General features: G+C 39.1%; 1 protein-coding gene across 2 annotated transcripts; it reads right to left on the bottom strand.

The window, feature by feature from the left end:
• Positions 1-1,230: 1,230 nt before the first annotated feature.
• Positions 1,231-12,968, bottom strand: klhl8 (kelch-like family member 8). 2 transcript variants are annotated; one of them, XM_074616732.1, is made up of 12 exons: positions 12,846-12,968; positions 9,637-9,856; positions 9,243-9,304; positions 8,038-8,203; positions 7,499-7,819; positions 7,094-7,280; positions 6,669-6,812; positions 6,276-6,387; positions 5,454-5,622; positions 5,205-5,364; positions 4,416-4,617; positions 1,231-3,133 (listed from the first exon to the last, which is right to left on the bottom strand). In XM_074616732.1, the coding sequence occupies exons 2-12, from the start codon at positions 9,832-9,834 to the stop codon at positions 3,010-3,012; spliced, it is 1,845 nt and encodes a 614-aa protein (XP_074472833.1). In that variant the 5' UTR covers positions 9,835-9,856; positions 12,846-12,968; the 3' UTR covers positions 1,231-3,009. The 2 variants fall into 2 exon arrangements, with proteins under 2 accessions (XP_074472833.1, XP_074472834.1); XM_074616733.1 differs by lacking the exon at positions 12,846-12,968 and adding an exon at positions 10,550-10,568.
• Between the last annotated feature and the right edge of the window lie 1,353 nt (positions 12,969-14,321).

The following is a 14,321-nucleotide window of genomic DNA, read 5'->3' on the forward strand; positions in this document are numbered from 1 at the left end:
TGGTATACTAAGTCATTCATGACAATGCCACTTGCATCCTATATCAACAGAAGAACCGACACTAATCGTGTCACTAGGGGGTCTATAAGAGGAGATTGCATTATTCCGTTGCGGAAAGAAAAGTGCCTTTAGCCAGTCAGCCTGGTCTGTTAGAGGTTCAAGAGAGTAGAATATGTTCCCAACTCACATCAGACAACTAAACACTTATAGATCTTTCAATTAAAACAATGCCTGATTAATACAAAACAATGAATGATTAATACATACACACTGCTACTGTATCTATATGTCCTGCTTGTTTGCAATGTCGTTCTATACGTACAGCTTACGTCACTACGGCTTTTACTGCTTCTAGCGATTGTGTGTCCTTGTCCAACCTTTTAATCTACATGCCCTCTTTTTGTTCTGTTTTGATGTGTTTTAAGAAGATGTTTGTCACATCTTGGCCAGGGACTACAGATGACAAACTGTCCCTTTTCTCAAATAAATTAAACTAAACAATCATTGTTGAAAATGGTAGAAATTCTGTGAGCTGTGTGCTAAGAAGTCATACTACACAGTACATAATAATAATACAAACAAATACAAGTGGTCACACAATTTGCTTTTTGAACATCACAAACTATCAGGGTATGTAAACAATTTTTGCAATAGGAGTTTCAGGCATCTTTAAAAACCATAACGACACCTTGATTATATTATATTGTGCACTTAACATTTGACCCAGTGAAACCACAAAGTCCAGGAGACAGTTTATAACAACCACATGTCAGCTGTCAATAAACTTTACACAACCAAAACCTCTGCCTCAAAGTGTTACTTTTTAACTTGGTTTAATAGGATGTTACAAAACGATAAACGCAAATTTGATATCAACTTCTCATTTACACGTTATATTGCTCAGCAGGACTCATCCGAATCAGGAAAACTCATGCCTACTTTTAAGAAAAAGTATAATTTTATGAATCTTCATTGAGAATAAAAAGAAATGCACACCCAACAGTGTCAAGCGTGTAAGAAACTGAACTCACCTCTTTAGTTTGGAGCAGTCTGATGAGCAAGTTGATGGTGACTTTTTCCTAACAAAAGTGAGTTAATTTTACAAACGGGGGCATTACAACAAACTTGATTGTTGACAGGCTTTTTATGGATCCAGTTTATAATTTGTCCTGACTAAGGCAAAATGTCTTTAAGTGCTACAGGAAAAAAAAAACATAGAAATCCCATTAATAAACTTTACACATAAATTTATTGTACCAATTTATACCAATACCATGTAAATAAAAAGCACAAGCTGGAAGCAGTCAGGAGGAGGAAGAACAACACAAAGAACAGTAAAGTTTACAAAAGACTTACAAAAGTTTCTGGCTCATTTGCTAAAAAAGTTGGGGACAAGTTTTTTGTACAGTTTTTGTGTAGAAATGACGTACCAGGTTGATCATATGCACTAAAATTAACACCGGCAGGACACAAACTGTGCAATAATATGTATATTTATGTTATAACTGTGTATAGCTGTTTCAAAGTCATCACTCTGTAAACCTATTGTGAGAAAAAAGTTGCCAAAAAATCATTACATTTTCCGTAGATTTGGGTGTCAAATAAACATCTTCAAATTTAGAACATGAAATTCTCCATTTAGGACAAAAATATACTCGGACTTCACATCTATTCTAGGAAAATAGTGCACAGCAATGGATTAGATAGTGTAGTAAAGGATAATACCAAAGATACTTATTTTATTATACAAAAATGTCCATATATTAAAATATAACGCAACCAATCTGCAGAGACAAACCTCAGCTGCATCTCGTACACATCTGAAAGCACTCTGATTAGGATTTCTGACAGTCCAGCTATCATCAAACACAAATCTTGAATTTGAATCTGTCCCTTTTCAGTTTGAACAGATCTCTATACAATAAAAATTGAAAAATAACCGGAGCGGTGCACCGTATTGCTCTGATCAGTCCTTGACTCTCAGGTATATCATCAAATCTTTCTCTATTCTGAGGTCGAGGTAAAGGTTGGCCACTCAGGATTCAGCAGGCGTTGAACCAGATTTGCATCTTCAGCTTCCTAGAATGGCTGTTTTTTTGTGTTTGGCACTTGCAGCAGTTAAATTCGTCGAAACCTTCCCCTCTTACCCAGTGACTGATTTGTCTCAATCGGCCTTAAATGATTGTTCAAACACAATTACAGGTAAATCCCAGCTACAATTGTTACAATATGATCCAGCTTACCGATAGACTTTTTAAAAGGTGCATTCAGAATTATTCTAACTGCTCAAACAGATGCTTTCACTTAACCTAATATAAGATCAAAGGAATCTTGGAAATGTATTTGACATCTTAACATTGTATTTCAGATTGACTGATGAAAACGTTTTAACTGCACACGCTGCACTGCAAATTTCAAATTACTGATTTGTCATATCTCTGTGGGTCATGAAAAAGACTGCAGGACCAGCGAGTAAACCAAAGACAGTCTTGAAGAAGAGACCTTTGAAAAGCATTCATACTGGCCTACTATACAGTCCACATTCATAATGTGCAGTTAACCTATTAGTTCTGAATCCAAACTCACCTCTCATTCTGGAGACGTTAGTATTAAATACTAATGGGCTCAGCCACTATGTTCCCTTAAAAAAGTCAAAACTATGTCAAGGCAGTCAAACAGAAGAAAATACAGTACAAAATACTACATCACTGATATCAAATAACACCAGCAGGAGTCAAGAAAAAAAGTCTTGAATCTGTGATTTTGTCAGAGAAGACTTCAGATTTGTCAGCTGTGCACTTCAAGTCAGTAGAACCTCCCTAATATTCCTCGATCACCGAGTGCAAACTGAACATCAGCCTAAAAACTGATTAAGGCTGATGTTCAGACAGTGGCGACCGTAATCGCTCCGTCACTGTCTGTGTGCTTTGTGTTGTGTGCTTGTGCAGTGATCAGATCTGATGGTGACCTGACAGTCAGTCGGTCACCTGGTAACGAGTGGAGCGGCGGTCACATGCAGTTGGCCACGTTGCTGGAGCCCTGGCCGACGTCCCTGATCTGGCTGACGTGAGACGAGCAGACAGCCACTCCGGCTCCGGCACGGCAGTGAGACACTGAACCCACCAGCTCCCATCTGAACAGCAAACAAAATAATAATAAGAAGAGATACTAACAGTCCTAAACACATACAGCAGTATTTTTGAGCTACGTCTGTAACTGCAACATTCAAACTGTTTCAATTAGAGCGGGGTAATTATTCAAGTACGTCACTGGTTGAGCCCTGTTTCAGTATCATGAAAGACGAGTCACACAAGCTTCAAATGTGGACTGTTGTCCAGGTTACCATTAAAGCTAGGGTTGGTAATCGTCTTCAGAAACACCTTTTTGTTATGTTTTTTGAAATTCTCATTACATCCCAACAGCGATTAATAAATCAAATGCTCTGACAAAAAAAGACGAAGAAAGAAATCCGGTATCTGTGGCTGTTGCAGGACAGTAATGAACCTACCGGGCTACCTGCTTGCATACAGGTCACTGGAGTCTTCCGTAAGCTTCTAGCTTGACAGCTGTGAGTACTAACAATAGCCATGTTCGTTGTTTACATTTATTATGATACGTTTACGTTCATAATGATAATTTGGGGGAGTGGCTTTGGAGGGAGGCCTGAAGGAGCGGGGTGTCAGTGTTACCAACTTGGCAACTTTTGCTAGATTTAGAGACTTTTGGAGCTAGTGCTGCTACCTACTTTCATTGAAAAAGAGTTGGCAACATTGGGCTGGGTTTTCTGGTTGGATCATTTTAAAAATCTATCTTACTCTTGTTAGTTTCTCAAGATTACCGACCCTAGCTTTAAGTTCCATCCAGTTTTAATGCTCAGGTTAACATAAAGAAAGAATACACAGCAATCTTTAAACTGAAATATCTGATGTGTGCCTTTAACTTTGTTCCAATGTGCAGTGTGCATATTGCAGGGTTCATGTTTTTTTGTTTGTATTTTCTGTTTCTAAATGAGCATTGTATTGCCAATGGGTAAATGTTATTTCAAGTTGCTTGTGTTTTCTTATATTTCATGCACTGGTCTCCCTCACCTACTGTAATATCTAACAAAAACCGAATGCAAGGTGATGTTAACCTTGGCTCTTAAATTATTGGACACACTGACCTGATGCATGGAACCACCTACAGTTTATCCTGATGGGTTATTAGTGATATTAGATCATCCCAAATCCCACCTTGATGCCTTAGATCAATCAATCATCCTAATTTTATTTGTACAGTACCTTTCATACAGGTTAGTGCAGTTCAAAATGCTCCACAGATGACTGACAAGCCAGAAATAAGACAGAACAAGTGAAAAAAACAACAGAAAAGACAAACACACCACATCACACAGTCTTCATTTATCGCCTCCTCACCTGTTCATTCGAGGCTCAAAAGCCTCCACTGTGTTCAGGTAGATATTCCCATTGTGACCCCCGACTGCGAACACTCTTCCCATTACAGTGGCTACCCCGACTCCCCCACGGGGGGTGGTCAGCTCAGACACGTACTCCCAGTGGTGCATTCGTGGGTCAAAGCGCTCTACAGAGCTCAGGGGTGAATTGTCATCAAAACCACCTTTAGGGAAAAGAGAGAGACGGAGAGAGAAATTTATCTCAAGTGGTTTTGTGAAAAAAGCTTACGGGTCATGTATGATATTACTTCACATTACATGATAAGGACATGTGTAGCCAGGTAAACGACACTCGCTCAGGTGTAACAACCACTAACAGTAGGGTATGTAGTTGCTGCTAGCAAAATACACAAGATAAGAGGATTGCATGTATCCATACCAAGCCACAGCTACTGACCAGGCAAGATGTCACATTTTAATGAACCTTGAATGACTCTTCAAGTTCACGTGGGACAATAAAAATCTCATCCTCACACTCTGTTAATCAGTCACCAGATAGCTTAACAAAACATGAACTTTTGTCATCTCCGATTCACGCATTTGTGTATAAAATTGTAGGGTGTGTATCTAGGAGGCATGTGACCTGGGTGTATCAAAAACAGTAATTCCAGTCACTGCAGTACAAGCAGATGTGGACAAATTACATCTTGCTACAGCTACCAACAATATCTGGCTACCCCAAGTGATCAGATCTGAAGAGATGAATATTACCGGCGTTTGGAATTCATCTTAGTTGATTTATTCCTCTCACCCACTACATAGAGGCAGCCGTTGAGTTTGCTGACTCCATTTCCAGCCCGTCGCTGGCCCATCTCGCTGATCTCCGTCCACTTGTTGAGATGTGGGTTAAACCGCTCCACACTGGACAGTGACGCCACGCCGTCGTTGCCTCCCACTGCGTACATGAAACTCTGGCAAAGGAGAGGGTATTAAAGCAGTGAATTCCAGAGTCGATATCATGTATCAGTCACAATTGATTGTCCTTCCTTTGCAGTCTTACCCCCAACGCCACAGATCCTACTCCTCCTCTGGGTGTGTTCATCGGAGCCACAGCGCTCCAGCAGTCACTTTCGATGTCGTAGCGCTCCACGTCGTTGAAGCAGGAGTTGTCATCCAGACCGCCAATGGCATAGATAGGACCACCAAGAGCTGCTAGGGCTATACCCCTCCTGAGAAACACACATATCCTTGCTCAGTAGAGTAGAGTAAATACATACTGGAGAGAGTAAATGGAAAAAAAGGAACATTTTCCAAGACAACAGGAACAAATGAAATCAAAATTTAGGATTAACAGATCACCAGCAGGGTTTTAAACTCAGACTAGCTGCTGTTGGAGTGTAAAGAACAGTATGAATGATTTCTAGGCTTTCTGTATAATCATTATCCATATTCTAAATTACTTTGTCCAGCTTTATGGATTCGCCCCCCCTGATATTCCTACTGGCTCTGGCAAGTTTTGGTGAGCTCCACTGCTGCTCTGCATTGTGTGTTAACTTTTTCAACAGTGGCAGTCAAATAGTGCCAGTTTTAAAGTGGAAAATTCAATTTAAGTGTATGAATAACTTCCTATTGTAGAGGGCTGTTGTGACAACGCTGCTCAAAATGAGAGATCACATAAGAAGCTGGAGGTTGTAAAAAGTTGGTTATTAATATTACTGCTGCCCAGAACCAGACCATTCATTTGGTTTTAAGCACAAGCCAACATTTAGTCCGTTTTAGAGTTATTATTTTTTTATTCAGATAGCACCCTCTCCCAGAATGTAACCACAGACGCCACAAAAGAAAGTCCCATTCACATTAGTGTATTGTAGTGTCTGTGTACCTCTTGGTGTTCATGGAGGCTTTCATCATCCACTTGTTGGTGAGGGGGTCAAACATCTCCATGTTGCCTAAGTGTTCGTTACCATCGTGGCCCCCGACAGCATAAACCTTGCCTAAGGAAACCAACAATCAAACAGATATGAAGCTGAGTCTTTATGATCATGTGACCTGAACAGTGATGTTTTCATATGATGTGGACAAGATGTGGACAAATATGAAAACCTTCATAAAAGGTAGCATTTACTGCAATACTGTTGTATTAGACTGCATTAGTTTCAGCCAGGTGTACCTAATAAACTGGCATACATGTCATAATGTTTCCCTGTTTCACTGTTCTACTTTCCATGCCCCTTCTTTTACTTTCTGTAGCTTTATTATACATAACCCCTCTTACCTCCTACAGATATTACACCCACGTGACGCCGTCGGCTGTTCATTTCAGGACCAAAGAACCAGCTGTTCTTAGTGATGGAGTAGCACTCGATGCTGCGAAATGGGTCACCGGAACCCCCGCGGCCACCCACACAGAACAAAACCCCTGAGGAAATGATCGGAAAGAACAAAACGTTGGCGCAGTGAAACAACACACATCGTACTTGAAGCCCACAGAAGCTCAGAATAAACGTTTTAAAAAGATGAAAAAATATTTCTTATTATTTGCTTATGTTATGAGAACAAGACTAAGCCTGTTACAACACATAAACACCAAGAAAGGCATTTGGTTTCATTTATGTAGCTGTATATTTTTCCAGGATGATACGAAAAAGTGGTGCATGTTACTACAAATGCCATTAAATCACATGTTCATATAAGTATTACCTGCAGTGTGCTTCCGGGGTATGGTACGGACTGAATACTCAAAGTCCAGCACCACTTTGTTGCTGAGGTGCAGGTGGTAGTTCCTGGCTTCGTCCATCAGGTCGCGACAACTCAGGTTACCTTTAATCATGTCGTCCTTCGCCACTGTTCCAGTCAGGAACTCTACAGGGAGCAGGGGGAGGCGCACCTGAAGGAGAGACCAGCATGCACATTGTATTGTTGTTGTAAAAAAAGATTACATAAAGCTGTGAACACATATGTAACACTCATTTCACACACAGTTATGTAGCTAAACCTTCAGGTAATCAGTAACCCAAGTCAAAATCTACTCAACCACACACAGAGGTACTTTCAAAAACTACATTTCTGAAGATATTAAATATTAAAAGTTATGCACTCTCTAACCTGAGACATGATCTGGTCCAGCCAGGCCTCGTGGTGCTGTGGGTTTGCTTTCAGCCATTTCACTGCTGCGTTGTACACCTGTGTTTCTGAGTGGATATTGAGCTCGCTGGAGGACAATAACGTGCGCAAGTGCTGGGGAGACACGCATGTAAAGTCCTCACAGTCCACGACCTCAGTGAAGTGTTCGCAGGCATAGCGGTCAGCCATGTCCATCAGGTCCACACGATTGTGGCTCTCAGCGAAGGTACGGACTGCCAGACAGTTGGTGGGGTGAAAGTGGGCCTTCATGTACTCGCAGCAGGCTCTCGCCACCAACTCCACCTAATAGATTCAAGCAGTGATAAAGCAAATAAATCAAAATACATTTTCCAGATGATCTATTGCATAATAGAATTAAAATTGTCAGAACATTTTGAATTGCTAAATAAGGATTTGAGCATCAACACATTGGACATTTCATTGAAAATGCAGAAGCCCTTAGTTCATGTAAAGTGAGGAAAACAAAATGCTCATTGATTGATTGTGATGCGTTTCTTTACCTGAAGGATGCAGGCAGCATAAAGCAGTGGCTGGACATTGTCCACAGTTAATGTGAGCTTGGAGGAGTAGGCAAAATGCACCAAGTCCTGGATGGCATCACCATCAAAGTCCTTGATCTCTATCAGTTCCTGCTTAGCCTCGGACATCTCTGACAGGAACATGGCCCTGAGGGAAGAAAGAGCCACTTAGTCAACAACAAGGTGAAATACTTTCCACAAAGCTTTGTGTTCTGTAAAAACATATTGCTAACCCAATGCTCACTCCACATAAAACGCACCATAAAACTTCGCGGAGAACAATGGGGGCAAAGCAGCATCACCTATCGATTTAAACCGAATATTCTCTGATCTACCTCAGCTAAAAAACACAAAAACACTGAATCCATCAGCACGTTAATGTGTTGTTTACTACCAAGCCTATTTGTAACCGGTACCAAGAACACACTTCACCTCCTCCACCTGTCTCTGTGTGTGTGTGATCTGATCACCCAAGACACATGCTAATGCCAGGTGTGAACAGGGCCACGGTATGTTAATGTTTTACTTCATGACAATCGATTAGTCATAATCATTCAATTTTAGTTGATGATGTTTTAAAGGAAATTGTCATATTTCTTTTATAACACTATTGTCGTATGTTTTTTTCAAATAGCATGTGTTCAAAATATTGTGTAGGCCTATCTTTTGTAATGCATGTATTTTTCCCAGATGTTAATATACAAGAGGGAACACATGCATTGTTTCTGAGCATCTTTATATAAATGATCGAAATAGAAATTACAAAATTCAGGATCCATTTAAAAGGTCAGTGATTTTAATCCAGTATACTTTTTGTCAAATTCAGTGAATATCTCCTCATGGTGTGTGCACTGAAACAAAAAATCTGGTGTTCATACACAGCCATGGCTCTGTAAATGAGAAACACCAGACCGAGCCACACAACACTATTCCAGCCAATCAGCAACAGGGATGTACAAAGAGAAGGGCGGTGGGAGCGAGAGGGATGGTAAATCTGGAGGGGTGTATTTGTTTGGGTATGGAGTTCAAATATCAACAATCTTTCTCCAGAATCGCTGACTCCACAAATAAATCATTATGAAGATTGGATGTTCTCTAGTAAGAAAATAACCCTCTTATGTGCTGTACTGAAGATTGAAGTTATAGGTCCAGTTTAAAACACATAAAACGTAAACAATGGAACGTACCTGAAGTAAGGGATAACACAAGCCAGCACTAGCTTGTGGCATGGTATCAACCTACTGCCAACCTACAAAAAAAGACACAAACACAAAATACATGTTTAAACAGGCCACAAGGCACACCTGTATCCGGCATTAATAAGCTCATGCTTATTAGTTTCCACAGTATGACTGTTCAGAGAGTACTGTGATTTCAGCAGCTATTTAGGGACTGAAAATAAATCAAACAACCACACTCAACTCAACTTTTTATTAATTAGGCTCACATCTATAAAGTATTCTTTGTGAGATCACAACTTTTAACCTTGGATTACGCAACACATAAACAAAGATCAGTTGAGATATGAATATAAGTCAAACAAAACTCTCTTTTTAATTGAGTCTGGGTGGAGTGACCTACCTTCAGTGTAACGTCGCAGAGCTCTCCTACTTCATAGAAATGCCTGAGGGAGTTATGGAAGTCCTTCCAAGCCTCATGAGCCTCAAAGACAAAGGACCCATCAGGCTCACAGTCTGCTTTCAATGCCCTGTTTGCAGGCCGCTTCTCCTTGGGCTTCAGCTGCTTGGCATGGTCTGGCACCACATCCCCTGGTCCCATAGCTGGCTACAGGTAACAACACCTATAAGAGAGATTGGAGAGTTTGAAAATTGACAGAGAAAATTGCTTAATCAATGATTGATCAATAGAATGAAGAGAAAATGAATCAGCAACAATTCTAACATTCAATTCCTCATTTCCAGTCTTTTTTTATGCAAAAACAAGAATCATTCCCTGGGTTCAGCGTCTCAGCTGTCAAGATTTTGCTTCTTTTCTCAGTTTTATATCATTGTTAATCTTATATTGTTGGGTTTTGGACTGTTGGTCACAAAAACAAGAAATTTTAAGACGTGATTGACATTTTTATAGTTTAAACAAATAACTCAGAAATTAAAAAATAAATAAAATCAACACATTTAATGATAATGATAATATAATAACCCATTCCTAGTGATAAGCAGGCCAGATTGTCACTGCCATTGACTGCATCGTGTAAGAATAACTTGCTATTTGAAATAGAAACCGCAACTCAGTGCAAATAACATTCTATAGGCTTCAATGGAGGAAACAAAAGGGAAATTAGTGGTGGGGGGACACGGCCTGCCAGCTGGGCAAGTTTGGCCTGTATTCCTCCTCGTTTCAGTGTCACTTCCCCTTTACTAATTCAGCAGAGACTGGAGCCAAATTTGAAAAAACAGGATAAGCAGATTCCTCCAATTTAATATGACACACCACGCAGAGATTACCGTGCAAGCAAACCCATAAAAGTTCCTACCTATTGCTGAGTCTGATGAAAAATCTCCACAGTTGATATGACAGAGAAACTGAGAGCAGACCGCCAGAAGCCAAAGCTCCACCCACACCTTACAGATGCAATGTCTCTCTTTTAAGCTATGTCTCAGAGACTGAATAGACTGAGTGTATCGCTCCCTCATCACTAGTCCTCTCAGCTATAAGAGCAGAAACATCAAGCCCCATCATATGCACTAGTGATCAAAGGCTCTCTCTCCACTTCTGTTCTACTAGGCTCGTGGATAGGCCTCATCTTTGAAACCACATGTATGTAGGGACAGATTCAGGAACACTTTCATGGCCTTAAGATGATAACATCATCATGTTGTATTATTTATGAGGAGTGAGATAGTCAATAATTTAACGACAGAAATGTAGTGCTCAACTCCACTGAGTACAAACTGAAAAACAGTATGTGCCAACAGCAACCTCTGGAAATGCATACAGATTTTTTTCTATGCATTTGCCATCTGCACACAGTGACTCCCACAAAGCAACCAATATACCACATTAGGTACACAGAAGACGAGTGTCACACAAGGAGCACACAGCAACTATACTTTAATGCTGTGCTTCCAATGGTTTTGCCTTTGATCAGAGTATTGTGAGAGTAATTACCCAACTAATGAGCTTGCTTCCTGCACACTGAATTACTATATTCCCCCTCACAACTGAGGGTGAGGCAGCTTGTGAAAAAAAGAGTGATAAATGTCAAGGTGACCATTTGCTATGCAGTCAGCTGGATAAGTACATTTAATTCACCTTTTTGTGTTGTATGCAGGGTCTGAAATTAAGTGTTTTCCTCACCTACCACTGTGGCAGGTCACTGAACATTTCTACCGGCCACTAAATGTTTTTGTCTGCCACTTCTGAAATCTATGCAGAATGCTTTAGAATTGAAAACACTGAATCAGTACCAGACAGTATAAATATGGAATATATAATGTAACTTTAATCCCTGACTGTTTTAAACTTAGGAATTGCTTTCTAAAATGATATTTCGTAATATAAGGAAACATATCTGCCACGATGGCAGGTGACCTGAAATTTCTACCTGCCACAGCCAACATTTACCCTGTATTTGGCAGGTGCTAAATTTCATTCCCTGGTTGTATGTCTTGTGATTACATGTCCCACATGCACTTTTTTTTTACTATTTTATCTTTGCACTTCAAATGTTTTGCACCTATCTATACCTCAGTAGTACCTACTGCTTGCTGTCTGAAAGTAGTGCATCTAAACTAGCCCTCATTGCTCTGCTATGTGCCAAACATGTCATTCATTCAAGTATAAACGTGTTTGGGATACTTTTTTCTTACACAAAATATACAATAAGGTATAGAAAGATGTGCTTCCAATTGTTTTGCCTTTGATCAGAGTATTGTGAGAGTAATTACCCAACTAATGAGCTTGCTTCCTGCACACTGAATTACTATATTCCCCCTCACAACTGAGGGTGAGGCAGCTTGTGAAAAAAAGAGTGATAAATGTCAAGGTGATCATTTGCTATGCAGTCAGCTGGATAAGTACATTTATTTCACCTTTTTGTGTTGTATGTCTTGTGATTACATGTCACACATGCACTTTTTTTTTTACTATTTTATCTTTGCACTTCAAATGTTTTGCACCTATCTATACCTCAGTAGTAGCTACTGCTTGCTGTCTGGAAGTAGTGCATCTAAACTTGCCCTCATTGCTCTGCTATGTGCCAAACATGTCATTCATTCAAGTATAAACATGTTTGGGATACTTTTTTCTTACACAAAATATACAATAAGGTGGCCCATAACATAGATAACCTTAACAGCTACTCATGGGCACTAGAATATGAAGAGAAAGGGCAAAGGGATGCACATATTTAGGATAATACAACAGCTGTAATGTTACTGCAAATATCAACACACACCTAACTAGCTTATTAGCTGTTCATTGTAAAAGAGAGATAGCATCTTCAGATGTCATCTAAAATTATGTTTTAACGTGTCAATACTTTAGTGTACGATACCAATAAATACTTATATATATAGCAGCTAGGTTAGTTCGTAATATCAGGCACAACAGTTGACAAAAACTAGAGATATAATCTAAAACATCAACATAGCTTGTTGCTAACAGCAACTAGCAAGCAGAGTAGCATCAGTGAGCTAATGTTAGCTGTACAAGGAAGGAGGAGGATTTAACGGTGAGTTTAAGCGAAAAGACCAAATGTAAAACGCTACAAATGACTGTAAGACATTGGTTAATCGTTGCGTTGAGTTAAACATGTTTAATTTAGATACCTCATGTCGCAGGAAGAATTAAGATGCCGGCTTCATTGAGCGAAATGTTTGGCATTGGCACGTTTGTTGTGATTTCACCAGGTGCATCATGGGTATTGTAGTTTTTTTTAAGGCAGGTACTAGATAGATAGATGTATAGATAGATGTATAGATAGATGTATAGATAGATAGATAGAAACTTTATTGATTTACGAGGGCAGTAAAAAAGTTAGTAGTGCAAAGTACAAAAAAATATACCAGATATAAAAATACAAGGAGATGAAGAAAACTGTTAAAATTGAATATAGTGCAGGCTAACAGCTGTGATACAGGACTATTAAAAAGGTGAATATAGTGCAGAAGAGACTGTTAAAAATGAATATAGTGCAGGGTAACTCCAGTAGCTTAGTCTATTAGAAGCTGTAAACTTATTTTGTTCCTGAAACATTGAAACATCAAGATGTAAACACACTTTCTAATATATTTAGACAGAGGACAATCAGTAATGCTTTACAGGGGTCTAGGTAAAAACCACTTACTGTTATTGCTTTCCCAATCCAAAGCAATAATGAATAATCAACAATATCTGTTGATTTTAGTAATAATAAATAATAATAAATTGGACTTATATAGCGCCTTTCAGAAACCCCAAGGACGCTTTACAAAGGGGGCAAACAAAATCATACTAATAAATAACACAGAGGAGAAACTATAGCTAAGTAATTAAAAGAGTGATGTGTAGGAAGAGTCAGCCGAGACCATTTTTTGAAAACTGCAGAAGCTGTTTACTTATTTTGTTCCTGAAACATCAAGATGTAAACACACTTTCCAATATCTTTATACAAGAGGACAATCAGTAATGCTTTAGAGGGGTCTAGGTAAAAAAAACCTTATTGTTATTGATTTCCCAATCCAAAGCAAAAGCAAAGCAGACCACTTACACACCAAAAACTGACAATAACCGGATATTTTCAGATGGAATTTCATTTCATTCTCACTGTGCAATATCATTTTCCACTTGTGCAATTTTGTTAATAGTCTGTTTATTGTTATTACTGTATATACTGCTCTTATTTTTATACTTCCTTCTATTTAAATGGTTCATATTTTGTTACACTTTGTTTAGCTCTTTTTTACTGTGTTAGCTGATGCATCTTTTTTTTTGCACTATCCCCTTTGCTGCTGTACACTGCAAATTCCCCCACTGCAGGACTAATAAAGGAATATCTTATCTTATCTTAATGAATAATCAACAATATCAGTTGCTTTTAGTGTCACATTCTTTAGCTGTGATTGAGTTGTCATATTTTGTCTTCTGCCTCACTAACATGTTCGAAATAAGGCACTTAACTACAGAGTAATGTGCAAAATAAGGAAATGTTACAAAACTATGTTATAAAACTATATTGGCCATTTAAATCCTGGCTGAAATTACACATTAACAACACCTTCACATCCTGGTTTGGGTTGTATTTACTGTATTTCAGTGCAGCGTCT

Source organism: Sebastes fasciatus, chromosome 19 (genome assembly GCF_043250625.1).
Source record: "Sebastes fasciatus isolate fSebFas1 chromosome 19, fSebFas1.pri, whole genome shotgun sequence".
Taxonomy (NCBI): domain Eukaryota; kingdom Metazoa; phylum Chordata; class Actinopteri; order Perciformes; family Sebastidae; genus Sebastes; species Sebastes fasciatus.

Excerpts from the sequence above, each read along its gene's own strand:
- klhl8 (XM_074616732.1), bottom strand. The coding sequence starts at position 9,834 with ATGGGACCAGGGGATGTGGTGCCAGACCATGCCAAGCAGCTGAAGCCC. Across the intron at positions 8,204-9,242 it reads TGTGTTATCCCTTACTTCAG|GGCCATGTTCCTGTCAGAGA; the intron begins GTACGTTCCATT and ends TTCTTCCCTCAG. Across the intron at positions 7,281-7,498 it reads TGGACCAGATCATGTCTCAG|GTGCGCCTCCCCCTGCTCCC; the intron begins GTTAGAGAGTGC and ends TCTCTCCTTCAG.